Here is a 17,646-nt window from a genome sequence, read left to right as displayed (position 1 = left end):
TTACCCAGAGTGGAATACGACAAGGACAATGGCACAAACACCCCTGCTCTTGCCAAAGGATCTTTCAACAACAGGTCAGAACGCTGATTTTACATTTCATCTAATCTTTGAACAATATTCAACAAGAAATAGCCTCTCCCCTTCTAGAGAATGAGCATCAAAATGTCCACAGTATAGTTTATCAATTACTATACTCTGAATTCTGCCGCTGGTTCCCATTACTACACTTTGAAGATGACACAAGGGCACTTGGTATGTATGCATATGCCAACATGAGGCAGATCAATCGTAATTAAATCTCAGAACGTTTGTCAGAGAAGGGCCAAATGCTATCAGTTATATTAGGGTACTGCATCTTTGAATGGGGGGAGTCTTCGAAAGAGATAGAAATGCATAGTTTAATCCTGCAGTGCATTTCAACTAGGGCTAGTTCTGGGCCTGCTATTAACTTTCTAAGGAGATCCTCTATATATTTTAAGGCAAAGAGTTGGTCTTGTACTTACTTTTCTTGAGCCTTTGGCTCAGATTTTGACAGTTTATCCTTTTTCAAGAGCATGGACCAGACTTTTCATATTTAGAATTATTTCTTTCTTGCTTTTTCCCCGGAGCATCCACCCCTCACAGTTCTTGGCTACAGTTACTTTAATTGGGAAAAAACATGTTTGGATTTTCTTTTTCAAGTCACCAGGATTTTTGTCATTTTCTCTGGGATCATCCTAATCTGGACAAAAATGTCTGGCAAATGGAGACATATATGGCTAGTTCCTTCCTCAACCAGGAGTAAATTTGAAATAGGCTTTTTCTGAGAAGAAGGCAATGTTTTCTTTGATTTATGTCCCTGCCTCTCAGATGTATTGTTCAATTCCAAAGAGGATATGGAGATGAAGCGCTCCAACTCCTCTGATGATTTGGCTGAATCTAGAAAATTCCCTCCTTCTCTGGGGTTCTGCCTTCCTGTCCTTTGGACCTATGTCTCTGCACTGAAGTTCAGAGACAAGACTTTCCAGGACATGGGCTAGAATAACAGGGTTTGCTCTTACTCAGAAGGGCAAATCCAAGGAAAGTATGAGGTCAGGTAGATTCTCCAATGGCCTTTCTGCTGGAATGAATCGCCATCTCACAGGTCTTAGGATAGCCCAGCTCAGGGGCAGTGGAATCAGCGGAGCCTAGCACCCTTACATTAGAAATATTCTGCAGGTTCTGCCTGCACATAAACTTTCACATGCTGGGGGTTGCAGACAGAGGCAAAAGTGGGACCCAAAGGAGCTGGAATGGGCCTGGAAGAAGATAGGTCCTTCCTTCCCAGCCTGGAAGTGGGTGCCTGCCCTTCCTCTCTTCCCACCAAGTCTCTGTACCTCCCCTCATCCCTCCTATCCTAGCTGGTGGGAATTATTAAGGGAAGCCCAGGTAAGAGCGACCTATCAAACAAAAGGAAAAATTCAACCCCTACTGAAGCTGCAACAGTGAGTGATAAGTAGAAGAATGAGGCACGCCAAGAGGCTCCTCACTCCGTAGGTGGTTCTCTGACTCTGAGTTTCTTTGCTATTCTTCTTCCATAACCAGGTGTTGGGCAATGGAGCATAAGGAGAGGAGCAGTGCAGTGAACAGCAATAGCTGATGATGCAATCCTGGACAATTTCCTGCCTGCTCTGGCTGGCTTAGTTCTGGGTTTACTTCTGCTGGTTTTGTCCCCAAAGTTGCAAACAGGTTGTCCACCAAGTATAAAAAGACCTAGGGAACTTTTGATACTGAAATACTTATTTTCTCCGGAGCCAATCCATGAATGTCCCTCATGAGGCACCCATTGAGAGACTAAGCAGACAGCATACAATTTGTTCATGAGGGATGCAATGAGGTGAGAGTGCCTTATGACATGGGCTTAAGACTGGCTAGATGCCTGCCCAGTGTTGGTCTGGTTGTGCCTTCTTATTAGGCTTGGCAGAATTTGATTTTTATTTAATTTTCACAGATAACAATGCTTTAAAATAAACAGATATTATTTTTATTGATTTACATTTCCCACAGTTGCACAAAATTATGGAGGAGTGGTTCAGACAATTATTTAGTGACAGTAGACATTGAGAATCAAAATGTTAAAGCTTTAAAAACTGTTAGAATAGAAACTGTCAACATCACATGTCAAAATATATCAAGCAAACATCCTCAAATCAAACTCCAATAAATTCCCAAGCAGCACTTTTCTTACCCTGCCTTGCTGTAAATTTTGATAATCGCTGATGGAAATATTTTCGTGTGTGTATGGGTATGTGTTGAAAGCGACATTTACTGATAAAAAATGAATCCTTCCAAGTCTACCTATAACATACTGGCGAGATCTGTAAAAGGTATATCCTGTGAAGGCCATCATACAGCTGTAAAATGAGAATGCCAGGATTAGTAGTGGAATCAGTCCGTGTTAAGGCGCATGAGGCTGCTAGTGCTCTCCTGATAAAACCATGTTGGACTGCACTGCATGTGTGTGTGCACCTGGATTTACCGTACCAAATCAGATAGGAACAGTTCAAGCAGTGGAAAAATGACCCTTGTAATGCTGTCAAGGTGAATAGGCTCTATGGGAATGGATCCAGTAAGTGCTGATCACACAAGTTAAAGTCACTTACAAGTTGTCAGAGCTCTATGTTCATGCTCTTTCTCTGCGGGATATTAAAGATGGGGGGAGAGGGGGACAGAGGGAGAGAAAAGGGATCATATTACATGTATATTGCTTATTTTACACTGATCTAGTTCATGCACAGTGACTTAAGTGCACTTCTTTCACATATGTCAGGGCAAAACAACAACCCTTCACCCCTGTGCGCACACAAGAAGAAATGCTTCAAATGCACATGCTATCAATACATTCCATACAACAAAACTGTCTGAAATGTGCAATATACAAGTATTATTAGATGATACAGTAGGTTGTTTTGGTGTTCAACTAAGGCCAATGTCATGCAGGAAGTCAAAACAGATGACCATTCTGGACCATTTTAGCCTTAAAAAATAATAAAAATCCTATGAATGAATAAGAATACAAGTCGGTCAATTAAACTACGGTTGAATGTTTCAGCAATGTCCAGGCAGAATACACTTGCAGGGCTCCTTAGAGGACAAGTTATATTTACTCATTTAGGACTTGGTCCTCTACTATTGAAGTCAGTGGAAGGTGTACCTCTTAATTCAGTGGCAGCAGGAAAAGGACTTTATAGTTGAGAAAGCATCTATCCTGGGTTTAGGTGCTGTACAAGATTGAAAATCCAAACTATAATGTCAAAGAAAATTTTCAAGACAAGGGATCTCACACCAGGCCAAAATACAGCATAGCCCATATGACAGTACAGCTCTGTGTTCCTTTGACTTTAATGGCACATTAATGAATAACATCTGCACAGCACGTGTGGTGGAGGATCAGACGCAAACAAGCATAATAGCACCCCTGAGCAATCTCCCCCACAAAGTTGTTCTTCAATTTTAAGTTATGAGAGCGCAATATAAAATTGAATGGAAGAAAAAAAGGGAAAGAGATAAGCAAGTTTTTCATCTAGGAAAGCAGCTTCAGTGAAAACACACTCACTTTTTCAAAAAGGGGGGTATCTAAGGCTTTTTAATGTAGAGGTTGTTGCACAGCTGTAATAGCACCATGGAGCTGTTGCAGGCTTTTGTGATAATAAACTGACACTTACTGTATCATTCATTTTAAAAAAAAAAAAGTCTTCAGATATACTGGACCAAAGGTTATCTTTATTTTAAGTAAAATTGAGAGTGAATTTAGCCCTCCAGAAAGCTGGAGACTAAAGCAAAGTTAGTCACATTCTCACAGGCAAGTGCTGTGCAAACATCTTCCCAGCATAGATCTCTGCCAATATACCTCAGCCCTGGATTTAAATACCTCCCTGATTTTCTACCTCTACAAAAAAAATTATAATATTCTAAACTAATGGTCCAAACATGTCAATTTACAATTAATGAAACTGCAATATCAGAGTGGAACATGGGAACGGGCTTTTTGGTTTGTTTTTAAATAAGGACAGTCCTGGGCCTCCAATGGACTGCTAATTTTGGTCAATTGGATCAAAGTCCATGATTTGGTTTGGCAAAGTGTAAACACCCATATGTACAAATGTGTTTGCTTCTTTCTAAATGAGGATTTGAACCAAGGTCTCCCGATGTTAAAGGCTGACAATAAGAAAATTAGCAAATTCACATAATTAACCACCATGTGCAAGACAGACATCAGCAGATCGAACTTCAACTTTTAAAAAGAACAAAATCCAAAGTCAAGTCTCTGTTGCTCTATTTTATCCTTCATTCACCCTCGTGCCTAGATGTTGCACAGACCTCAAAGTATGCATTATATTCCACATGCTAGGCAAAATATTGCCATCACTTATGGTGCTCTAAATCCAGACTATCTACTAGTAAATGAACAGACACACTCTGGATTTTTGTAATTAAGAGCAAAATTTAGTGCCTTCTGCACTAAAATAAATGGACAAACTCAGGTGAGCGAAAGTAGAGTCTGATCCTTAACAGAATGATTTAGCATTGGCAGTGGGGGTGGAAGGCAGTCCAGCTAGGTCAAAGCTGTCACATTATTGTAGTATGTGCTGTACGTGTGACTCTAAAGTGCATATCTGGATGCCAAGCTATTGTAAACGTATAAATCAAAGAATGAATGTAAGCACAATAGACCATGAGCCAACCTACCATTGTATTGTGCTGAGAAGTGGGAGTCCTATGGCCACAACTCTCTTGCGTCAGCAGAGAAACTGGCTGAAATTCCTCAGAGTGAGGCTTGTTGGGAAAACTCACATGTAAGGGAAGGTGAAAGGCTGGGAGCCCGTCACTCTCCTCTTCTTCCACTTTCTGTCTGCTTGTCACCATGGCTACCTCTCCATCTGCTTCCCCATACGGAGAGGCTGGTCGCTTGGAAGACATCCTGGAAGGAACAAAAGAGGAGAAAATAATGAAACCTCCAAATAAATCCTTAATGCCGTCATTGTGTGGTTAGGGACCATTGTAACAGAAATGCCTTTTTTGTGCTGGCAGAGAGCAGGAAACCATCCAAATACCACTGCAAAGCATACACAATCAGGAACAATGGCCAAGCAGGTAGCAACAGAACAGCGCTTGTTTATTGTGAGAATAATACACTAATACAGCACTCTCTTGTACTCTGGCTTCTTAAACATGAAAATTCACCTAAGAACACTGTATAATGAAATGCAATTCCTTTTTAAAAATACCCATCTAGTTTTACATTTTGCAAGAGCCTACAGAAAATGGATCATCTCCCAATGCAAACTAGCATCAACTTAGCTTTTAAGGAACAATAATCTGTTTTGTTCTAATGATATACAAGAAAGTAAAGTAAAATTAAAAAAAAAATCTTGCTTTCAAGCTAAAATTTGTGTGTTTCTAAAACCATCTAACAAAGTGAAGGGTAAAATATAGTATTGTTGGAAGAAACTTATAAGGTTCACAAGTCTGGTATTTATAAGCCTCTAAACAGTTGGATGCTTAAACTATCTAAACTGCTTGACACTACAAAAATTGGGTTCTAAAGATTGAATGAAGATTATCTGTCAAGACATCCTATACTTCCAATTTAAAGTTGCATCAGAAATATCATAAAGCAAAACACAGAGAACAAACATAAAACATACATAGAAAACCACACCCAAACTTTCACTCAAAACTTGGACCCCCTAAAAAAAAATTTCACAAAATAGTTCTGTTAACTTTCACACCCTTCTGCATCTCCTGTTTTCAGAAGAGACCAGAAAAATCAAAATGCCATGAGAAAAAGCTATATTCATCATGGTATTTCCATCCAAACCAAGCAGTAATAAAAAGCTCACAAGATAGCCCAATCCCATGAAATTTCTAACCTGGTTTTCAGAACAGAGAGTTCCAGATAAGTTTCCAAACATTGGGGACTTACCCAAACCTTCTGAGGTTTGCCATCACTAATTAATTTACCACTGTTCTTGAAAACCAAGGCTTGTGTGTGGCATAACGGACCTGTGTTCTAACAAGAGGCATCTGTTGTAAGGAATGGAATCAAAAGCAAGAAAATACTGATTTTAGAGGCAGGAACCCATTCAGCCAGGATATAATCATGGGGCGGTGGGGTGGACAAATAAACCAGCTATATTACTGAAAACAATACTACTACTTAATGAAAAATGGATACTCATGAGATAGAAAAGTGAAAATTGCAAATAAAAGTTATATGGAGGAGCTGAATAGTAGACGACTGCTGCTTCTCCAAAGTGTAGCAATTAGAATTCTAATTACACCTATTTTTACACTTCTCAGTTAAAACCTGTGTTTCAAAAGTCCAGCAGCCTCTTGCACCACATGTGGGGCTGCTGTGATATGAAGCATGTCCATATGATTTGGCATATTGAACACGAAATGGTTCTTAGCGGCAGTCAACTGGGTCTGAAAACAAACTGCGACTTTAAACAGTCCTTTGTTGTGACTTATTTTGCTTTTAATGATCTCATTTTGAGTTCTGGCCCCTAAACCACGTTAGATTAAATTAAGAACTCAGAACCCCGCAAAAAACCCACAGAACCTCCACTTAGTTGCATATCTCCAGTCCAGCTGAACACTCTCTATTATCTATATGTAGAGAATAGCCTGTATTTTGTCTTATTCCATTTGTCTTGTTATATAAACATCACCTGAATTCTGTTTTCTAAACTCAGACAATCTGCATGCCTGCTCAGAAACATATGCATATGGACAGAGTTCATCAGATAGACTCTTGCTAAAAGTACTGTATGCTTAGCTGAGATGGCTGTCTTACAGCCATGTCTGAAGTCCCAGGACCCTAATTCCCTGCTGCAGAATCCATATGAGTTATTCATATTCTGCAGTAGAGGAGACAGTAACCTATGTTTAAATGTTCAAAAGTGATTCTGAGTGCCTGTTTTTGGTTACTCAGTTTTAGATGCCTTAAAAAAAACTTGTTTTCAAGGAAGTCTTACTGTCTGAATACCAGGGCCCTTTATGGTGTCTCAAGTTGGGCATCTGAAAATTGAGGCACTCAGAAACATTAGTCACTTTTGAAAGTGTAGGCCCTAGATTTTAATGTAGCTAATGCCATGGAAAAGTACTGTAACCTACTGTCAAAATTCTCCACAGCAATATACATTGTGACCCTTTTAGCCACAGTTTGGATCCCTGATCTGAAATGAGGGTCTCTTCCATATACTCTGTACACAACTTGTGTGAAGAACTTTCATGGGCGTTAACATAGAATAAGTGCAAACGATGTCACACAGTTCCACTGTGTAGTAGGGAGAGGGGAATCTGACAGCATTTAAAAGTTCTTCTACTAGCTCCACTCCTGAATATATGGTTCCCACTACAGTGCTCAATTAGCTTGCCAGGATTCATCACCACCTCCTGCTGGCCATTGCTTCCAAAGGGAACAATTTAAGTTCTTACAGGAAAATATAAAGAAGGGGAGGGAGTGTAGAAGAGATAGGTGACACAAGCTTATTTATTTTTAATATATTTTTGGTCCATAACACCATGGGCCAGACTCTGAACCACACAGCAAAAGGGAGAGGAAAGGGAGAGGGCACAAGAAACTTTCTCCTACTTTGCCTAGCCCCCATAAGGTCCAGTCACAGTTGCTAGAGTTTGACAGAGAGCAAGGACTGCTCCCTTCATGCTCTACCCATCCTAATGCAAGAGCGACAGGTAAGCAGGTGGGTCCACAGTCCTGCTTCCAGTCTTCACTGGCTTGGAGACTGAGTAGGACACACATAGGAAACTATCTGCACCATTCTGAGGTGCACTCTCTCCACATCTATCATGTGCAACAGGGAGTTCAGGGTTGGATTGTGTCTTACTGGCTGCAGGGCTCTGTCCTGCCCTCTACTTGAGCCAATGTAAATCTGATACCATTTGGCCCTGTAATAACATTATCACAATTTGGCCCTGTAATAATATTATCACCATCTTTAGTATTTAACACCAATCCTGTACAATAGTATTTACTTTTTCACTACATACAGCTAGGAAACTCACACAAGTAAAGGCAAAACATTAAAGCTATTCCAACCTGAAACCCCATCCTAAAGGGCAGAAAACGTTAGAGGCTGTAGCAGCAGAAAGCATCACATTGTTCCGATAGGTTCATGAGCAGAAAACAACATGACAAGGTGAGTTCATTCACTGCTAGTCTTTTCATTATTTCCTCAGCTTTACTGGTCCCTATTATGAATCTTGAAGACTCCACACTTTATATCTTTGAATTCTCTCTCTCTTTCTCCCCTCCCTGCCCCACCTCACATTTTGAACATCTTCATTTTCCTACTGGGCTAATTGTAGGTATTAAGTGAGATTCCCATATCCTTTATACAAGTAAACCTGAGCTCCAGTTATAAATAATATACAAAGAAAAATGGTTAAATAGATAACCTTTGTTGCACAAAAACTTAGCTCTTTTACCAGGTCTATTCTTTTCCTTACCTTTTTTTTTTTTTTTAAAATTCAGTGTGGCAAAGAATATACTGATATAACACAAAAATGCAACCATCTTGGGCCAAACCCTCAGCCAATGGAGAGTTACTTACATCAACTTACACCAGCTGTTACTTCCCTGAGCTTTAGTTCTCAGTTACACCAGTGTAAATTGTGTTTTCATACGGAGAGCAAGAAATAAGCATAGCTGGTAAAGACAGCTAAACAATGGACCAAATTCTGAGCTTTCATGCACACCTCTCTTTGAAATCAATACATTCCTGTGCATTGTATCAAAGACAAAATTTGGTCAAAATAATAGTATAACCACCGGTAGTTAAGAGTTGAATCAGAACTGAATTTTTACCTATCACCAATTCATTTCACCCAATATAAGCACAAAACAAAGCAATATGGTAATAATTTTCTGACGCAGACCTGAGTCCACAAAGTTCAGAATTGCACTCATACCCCAATGCTCATGTGCATTTGGATTCAGTTTTCAGCTAGTTGTAGAGATAGGCTTGAGTTGGATCTATGTTTGATCTGAATTCGTCCAAAAACTGAAGTGCAACTGAGGATTTAGATCTGATGTTCCAGTCCAGACCCATTACTAATTCACTTAAGAGGACCCTGTTCTTTTAGGAAACGTATCTTGGTTTGGAATGCAGAAAACACAATTAGCAGTTTGCTGTCAATAGTTACATTTTTAGTTCAGCAAAATTTTATTCTTCTAACTCAAGGTAGGCCAAAATATGATCTATACCATACTATGCATGTGAGCTATCTGACAGCAGTAGGTTCTTCTTCCCTTCAGCTCCACCTGTCCATTCACTCTCCCTCAATTTATCACTTATTCTTTGTAGATGAATAGCATCAGGATTTCAGTCTTAAAGTCAAAGGGAGTTTTGCCATTGACCTCAATAGGGCCAGGATTTTCCTCTAAGAGAATAAATGCTATGTTGCCTCCAAATGCAACACTTTCTCCTCCACTTCAGGGAGTGCTAGTTCAGTCAAACCACTTCAGTGCACCAAAAAGTACAAGTTAATTTCTTCTAGATACATTTGAGTTTAGTTCATGGAAAATACAGTCTTTCAACAGGCTACACCTTTAAACAGAGGCCCATTTAAAAGTCCCTCACTATATTTCAATTTCTTCATTTGGTTTTGGATCGTTTGATAAGTAATTGCATACCCTAAACAAATCCACAGAGGCAGCCAGTATTCAAGGAGATGGTGCCCTCTGGTATATAACCAACATCAATCCCAATTCAATTGCTTATGCCATAAAATTATGAAACTCTAATCTTGTTACATTCAGCAAAATACCTCAGAAATGTTTCAGATATCTACAAAGGCTTTTGAAGAAATGGCTTATCCATGTTTTTAAAAGTGACAAACACAGATGTGTCAGGAGAAAAAGATATGAGACTGTAAATCTTAACTTGCTGGGGAAATAATTAAGGGATTCATCAATCATTACACAGCTAACACCATATATATACAGCCAAAATCCCATCAGCTGCCACAACTTACAGCAATCTACAGGTTAAAAACTCCCAAAGTCCTTCTGTTCTGACTATTTATAAATGACTTTGTATAATCTAGCATTAAGACCTGTAATTATAAAACAGCATTAAAACAGGCCTGCATAGTTATGGATAATTATAGCTGGTACACTTTTTAAAGAAATAAAAAGCTTTTCCATTCAAATACAGGCTTTGCCTTTTTGACAGCTCCAAGTCCACAGGATGTAGAGATGATTTAAATTGTACGTCAAAATTTTGACTGTGCAAGACTTTTTCTTTTTCCCTTATCAAGAAAGGCATTGTTGTTTTCTCACCATAACCAGGCATGACGGCGCCTGACTGTAGTCTTATAACTAGTTTCCAAATCAGCATGAAAATGCTCACCTCCTGAGTTTCTTCGCTTGCTAAAAGCTAAGTCCTTCTCATGAGCAGAGTTAAAACATCCAAACCCCTTCCGTGGATACTAGACAAAAAGCTGCATTTTGGGGCAAGAATGGATACACAGAAAAGGCTATCAAAGTTCTCACCTTCTGCAAGAATTTAGAGGTAACAAACTAATAAGGAGATGGTGGCATGAATTTACTCTCTAAGGGCCTGATCCCTAGCTAATTGAGATCAGTGAAAAGACTTCTACGGACTTCTGGGGGCTTTGGATCAGACTGTGTTCAATCTTCTAATGACAGCATGAGACCAGAGGAGAAGAGCAGAGACTGCAGTGGAATCTACAGTGGCATCTTCTTTTAGCCCTCGTCCAGACTACCTGCCGTATCGGCGGGTTAAAATCGATTGCTCGGGGATCGATATATCGCGTCTAATCTAGACGCGATATATCAATCCCCGAGCGCGCTTATATCGATTCCGGAACTCCATCAACCCGAACGGAGTTCCGGAATCGACACGGAGAGCCGCGGACATCGGTCCCGCACCGTCTGGACGGGTGAGTACTCCGATCTTAGATATTCGACTTCAGCTACGTTATTCACGTAGCTGAAGTTGCGTATATAAGATCGATTTCCCCCCCCTAGTCTGGACGAGCCCTTAGTAAATGTAGTACTTATAGAAGGTGTTCAGCTGGGAGCCCTGGAGACTGCTTTTCCACAAAACAAGTACAGATTTGGCTTAGAGTTGGGCACCAATATAACGTTATATATCTATATCTATAGATATAAAAATATATATGTACACACACAGGTCAGTGATAGTGCAAAATTCCCCAAATACTCACCAACATATCTCACCTCTGACCATACTTAGATATGAGAAAACAGTTCTGTTCCCAGGTTCATTCAAGCTGTCACCTCTGTAGAAACTCCCAACAAGGGCTCCAAACTCATGTTAATTACGGTGGTCATTTTGGCACCATATTCCTTCCTGTTTACTTCCACTAAGTAAGTAGTACTTTCCTAACCAAACAGCCCTATTCATGTCATCAAGATGACCTGGGTAATAAAGCTATTACTCAACACAAGTAAAGTTGGCAGAATCCAGCATTTTGTCCCACCAGGAACGGTGCTGTTACCCTATCTCCTTCTACACAAGTCAGTGTAGTCTGCTGGATCTGTCCACCAGCTTGGATACAAAACAGTTGCTGTGCCCAGCTCTTCAAGGTAGGCTCTCTTACACAGATGCAAAAAATGTCAAAAGGTAACAAAAGTGACAGTCCAGACCTGGCCTGATACTGCAAGGTCCTCTGCCCCATACCAGTAGCTCAAGGTTCACAGCCCTCTCTTAGTCTCAGGGGGACCATAGGACTTAACTGCCTTTTGCAGCTATCCAGGACTGTTGAGGGAAGTGTTTGTCTTTCTCTGTCTCTCTTACAGAGCTGTGTCCTCCATTTATATCTTCCAGCTGGGAATCAGAGCCACTCATTAGCTGCATCTGCTGATTCCCAAACCTGCTGGGCTTCTCCTTAGGCCAGGGCTTGCTGCTCCCTGACTCTGCAAGCCCCTCAAGGAGCAAAGTGCCCTGCTACAACTTCTGACAGACTTCAAATAGTAACTATTTTGAATCACTTGCAGTCTGGCTTGCAATTTTTCACTGAAAACAGTTCTGCAGTTAAAAAAAAATTAATCAACTAAACTGTGTGCACAAGAGTTAAGAGGAAAAATATGTCTCAGCTGTCACTCATACTGGGACATAATAATCTATTAATTATTACTTTTAAAGAACATATCAATCAGCCACCTTCTTCAAATGCATGTATGTTACAAAATTTTATTAAAAAAAAGTTTTGAAAGGTTTTGCCTTTGCAGTGAATAAGATGACTCTTAGTTAATAAAAACTAAACTCACTAAGGTGGAGACTGTATAACAGTCTTGCATAAAAATTATTACAGCAGGTACAGTAGAAACCACTACTATAGTTAATTTTGCCTAATGATTTCCAAATTTAATTCTAGTATGTTCACTCGTTCTTCTCTTTTCAAAAACTTTCACTTTTCTGGATTGATCTCTGACTGACAGTGCTTTTTTTTTTTAAATAGTTCAGTTGTTTCTGCGTCAGAGCAAGGTGGGAGTGGTGGGGGAAGACCCTTTCTCCATTTTTTAAAAAAAGGGCACAATTTTAATGTACAACAGCCCTACTGCCAAAATAGCTGGAAAGACAGCTGATATTTATCATATTTATTCTTTTTGAGACTTGTCTCTGAGAATCCCAAGGGAACATGGTTTCAATTTGACTGCAGGTATAACTAGAAATAGTCAAAAACTTTCCCTCAAAACTTTTTTGTAAGTGCAAAACTTTTCACATGAATGTCTGCTTTATTTGAAATTTTCTATTTTTAATTGGAAAAGTGAAAAACTGATAAAAGGGAGGGATCAATGAAGAATTGAAATTTTCCATTGAAAATGCTGACAATATTTTATACACCTCTATCCCGGTATAACGCGACCTGATAGAACACAAATTTGGATATAATGCAGTAAAGAAGTGCTGCGGGTGGCGGGGAGCTGTGCGCTCCGGTGGATCAAAGCAAGTTCGATAGAACGCAGTTTCACCTATAACGCGGTAAGATTTTTTGGCTCCCGAGGACAGTGTTATATCGAGGTAGAAGTGTATTTTGTTGTTGTTGACATTTTCCATGGGGGTTGGGAAACAAAATATTGTCTGACTAGCTCTGCATACTGCACATCCACAGTGTATTCTGCTGACCTTGTGAAGCACACAGCTAATAAAAGGCTGGCTAACCTAGTTAAGAAATAAAATGGTTCCTGCAGTTTTGCTGAGGCTAAGAGCCCTTGCCTCAACCACTGCATCCTTTATAAGTGATGAAGGAGCTCTTAACAAGAGGACAAGCTCCACTCACCTAGTGTAGACCTTATGTAGTTCTTATTCATCTGTAGACCTCAAAGAAAGGTATATATTATTTTACACTTTGCCTAGCTGCGGCACAGCAATGCTAAGTGACTTGTGCAACATCACACAGCAAACAAACATCAGCTTGAGTTCTGGCAAATTTACTATACTGCAATGTCTTTTACTGTATGTTAGTTAAAAGAACTAAAAATCTAATACGATACCCAGAGTACAGAAACAGTATAGGTTCTGTAGGATTGGACCTTGCCTCTGCAGATGGGTACACTTTAAAAGATCAAGCTTCAGAACTTGGACTTTTGCAGTGCTCTCCGCAAGAGAAGAGCCCAGTATTCAAAAGGCATCTACAATCACAGTAAACACACTAATGTAATGCTGCCGTGTCAAACACGATGAGCATCTATCAGCACAAACTCTGAAACAGCAGGATGCAGTCATTGTTGATGTTTCAAGTAAACTGAGCCTGATCACTGGCTTCTTTCATGCAAAGAGTCTCTGCTTGGATGATTTTGAATTAAATCCACAAGCTCACTTATTTTCTAGTATGTCCGCTAAATTAGCCCTTGCCTCATTTTATTTCTTTACTGTTTATACCTCTACAGCCCTTTTCCTATTAATCTTTCCACTTATTAAGCATATCTTATTTTCTTCTCTTTCCTTTTCCTTTTCAATATTCATCCTTCTACCACAGTGGAAACTGCAGGTTTTGGTGTTTGTATTTGTTTTTCCTGTAAAGGTTTATGAACTAGTCAGCATTGGACTATTGAATGTCACAATCCCTACAACATTAGGTAAGCATCACTCCTTTGCCAGCTGAACTACAAATTGGGATCAGATCAAGTAATTAGACAATCAAAACACTGAAACCTTTGGAGCTTTATTGTAGAAACTGCTTTTTGAAAACAATGAAAAACAATATTTCTCAGTCAACCTCCAGTTTCAGAGTGGGAAAATTGTGCTGCATTCTGGAAGGAGTCTATTCATCTTTCCCCACACACATGGACATATAAATAATTTCCATTGACATTAGTGTCAAATGCAGCAAAAAGTGAGTCCTCTAAAAGTTTGACAATTATGAATGGCTTACGTATTACAGAGACTTGTGAACCCGCACAGGTTCACTTTGAAAGACTAGTTGTTATTAAAACTTTTGACTCTGCACAATTTTGGGGGCTTACCCTTGCCCCTCCATAGTAATTGCTTAATCAAACTCAAACCAAATTCTTTACCAGCATAATATTAAACAATGAATAATGTTAGTTAGAATCAATATTAACAGCAACAATTCCCTACTATCAGAAGCCCTGATTTCAGTATGATGAGACTTTTTTTTTGACTCAGAAATCTAGCAAGAGACTGCCAGCTTTCCCCACTATTCCATGTTCTCAGACCCATGAAGCCATTGCTTAATATTGTGATTTCCAAACAAACAGCTGCCAGGTTCATGCATTAAATATTTGATCACCAAGCAACAGACACACCCCACCATCTAAATACACACTGAAACTCTCTGATTTTGAAGATATTCTTATTTATTTTTAAAATAATAACCTTCCCTAATCAGAAGTCCTCTATAAATGGAAATGAATTTGGAACATCAAAAAACACAGAAAAAATTCTGGAGTTTTATTCTTCTTTGCTCTAATGTAGTTCCACATCCGAGTCCAGTATGAATAGTTTCTGCTGTATTTATGTGTAATTCTAATAAACATATAGATATAAACTACATATACAACTCTTCCCTGAATGCATATTATACACACACTTTAACACTTTTGCACCTTAACTATAGGTTTTGCTCCAACTGTAATTATATACATCCCACCTGTAAGTGCAACTCATATCTATGACATTTACAGAAGAAACATATATAATTACAGAGCGACACCTACATATGTAAGTGAAACATATATTTCAGCAACGGTTAATAGTATGTGTGTGTGTGTGTGTGTGTGTGGGTGTGCGCCTGTGCATGTGTGTATGTGACATTCATGGCCTGATCCTGCACCATTAAAATTAATGAGAAGTTTACTATTGACTTAAATGGGAACAGGATTGGGGGCTCAGTGAAATCTTGTGTATGTATTTATTAGAATTATATATTATAGGCAGAACAACACTTCAGTTAAAGTGCCTAGAGTGTTTTCATTCTAAGATGTTATTTTCAGCTCTTTAACATTTACAATTTTGTTAAACTCCTTGGACTGATATTTGGCAAATACTTCCTTAGCTGAGGAGCAAATATTTTTGGAAAGACTGAGGGGAAAAATCAATCAAGCCAATTTTGAAAATAAAATAAGCAGGGAAAATGTCATTCCCTCCCATTATGTTAAAAATACAATTGTTTTGTTTTGTTTTTTTGAATATAGCATCTCAGCATTTTGAAGTAAAATCTTGAAATCCGGCAAGGAGATGGTCTTAAGCCCTAGATGTGCCTTTCAGAAGTTGGTAAAATTATTGCAATTTGTGAAAGTCATGTTTAAATAAAATGATTTTGCTCAGACACACTGAATTTTGTAAAGCAAAAGTTTAGCGTTCTCCATACATTCCACTGGTTCTGTGCACACGTGTTTCTTAAGATTATTCACAGAGAGTCATGCCTCCTTTCCTTCAATAGGGGGACTGCACATGGAATAAAATAGCAAAGTACACAAAATAAGATAAGGCTTCTGTTTCGTTGACTGCACATATTGTCAAGTGCAGAATGTTCTATTGCTGCCTTGCTAAGAGTTGAACATACTTTTATTAGATTCTCCATTTTTCTTTTAAAAAGACTTAGGCAATAACAAAAACCACAATGTCATCATCCAGTGAAAGACTGCATTGCCATGCATATGACCCTTTGGGTCATGGATTTACTTGCACAAGAACTTAATTTTGTTATCTTCTGACTTCTGAGTCTCTGACATTGCAACCTTACTGTTTTCATGAATATACATACTCCCACAGACATATGTAAATGCACTCCAAATATGTGCATGGGCTCCCATTGACTTCAGTGGAAACCCTACATGCATCTGTGGATAGTTTTTTTGGGGTGTTTTTCCCCCTCTCTTTCTTGCTCTCTCTATAAATAAATAAAAGTTATGTATGTATATAAACATGTGAATGTATGTGTATGTATCTGTGTATATAATATATATATATACACACACACACAAACATGCACACACAACTGTAAAAGTACCTGCCAAGCCAAGTTTCAGCCACAAAGACAAACATTTGTAAAAGTTATAAACAGCTGAAAATGGCCTCCTACAATGTACCTGAACTATAGGTGTTGTAGTGCTTATAATACATATATATATATATACACACACACACACACACACACACTTAAGAATACATAAAACACACACACAAGTATCAAATGTGAATCATATGTCTAGAGACAGTGTAACAATCCACTTGAGCACTGTGAGAAGCTTACCTTGAGCACCGTAAGGAGTCTCTACTTCTATTTCTTTATACAACGTGTGGTACAAAGAACTAAAACACAGTTGTAAAAAGGTGTTCACTTTAAAATCTTTGGCAGTAAAAGAAAAAAAATTCTCAAGGTCAGTATCCCTCACTCCAGGAAAACTCAAAGGAAGTCTGCCATTCACCCTTCCATAGGTACTTTGTCTACCTTCATGTCTGTTGTTCAATAGCAATTCCCATAAAGCTCCACAAAGACCCAGCTGTATAAACCAATGCTGTCAAAGAACACAGTTAAGGGATGGATAAAACAGGGAGGGGTGTCTAACATGTTGACCACTGGCTGAGCTTAGGAGGATAAAGGAGCCTTGATGGAGAGAAGTAATCATCCATTGCTGTTTGTTTATTTTACCTCCTCCACCACATACTGGAAGCTTTTTTGTTTTTTCCTATTACCAAAACCATCCCCCCACTGAACGGTCTTTGTGATCTAAAAGGGGCAGAGCCCCTCTTTTTTAACACTGGCAAGTTTATGTAGGCAGATTTGTTCAAACACATCTTAAAATAAACACTTGGCTCCTTCCACTGTATCGTACTGTCCACACACTGCCTTTCAAAACACTTTTTAAAATCAGTGTAAGAAATACACTTCGACTAGATTATTTTTACCAAGACTTATTAAAACAGTTTTGCATTTCAAGATACACACTGCTGTGGGAGTCCAACTTAGAAGCAAGAGCTACAGTTTTCTGAAAACATAAACACGCAGAACACAGTATGGTAAAGAAAACCTAGCCGGTATGGCCATATCAAGTGGCATGCCAGTTTTCTTACATAGTCATTTTCATAAATAACATTTCAGTGTCTCCATTGGGGCGGTGCACCAATTATAATATAGGTGAAT

The 17,646-nt window shown here is 39.0% G+C and overlaps 1 protein-coding gene across 11 annotated transcripts in view; it reads right to left on the bottom strand.

Moving 5' to 3' along the window:
- The window catches only part of SOX5 (SRY-box transcription factor 5), an 857,385-nt gene that overhangs the window by 325,039 nt on the left and 514,700 nt on the right, over positions 1–17,646 (bottom strand). For 9 of the 11 annotated variants that reach the window (XM_050968476.1, XM_050968460.1, XM_050968468.1 and 6 more), the window contains one exon: positions 4,708–4,939. In XM_050968476.1, the coding sequence (XP_050824433.1) occupies positions 4,708–4,938 (231 nt within the window). In that variant the 5' untranslated portion in view covers position 4,939. The remainder of the gene's footprint in view (positions 1–4,707; positions 4,940–17,646) is intronic. The other 2 variants (XM_050968498.1, XM_050968504.1) reach the window with 1 other exon arrangement.

The sequence above is a fragment of the Gopherus flavomarginatus genome, chromosome 1, assembly GCF_025201925.1.
Source record: "Gopherus flavomarginatus isolate rGopFla2 chromosome 1, rGopFla2.mat.asm, whole genome shotgun sequence".
Classification (NCBI taxonomy): domain Eukaryota; kingdom Metazoa; phylum Chordata; order Testudines; family Testudinidae; genus Gopherus; species Gopherus flavomarginatus.
The sequence above is the reverse complement of the archived record's forward strand: the minus strand, read 5'-3'. Positions and strand labels throughout refer to the sequence as shown.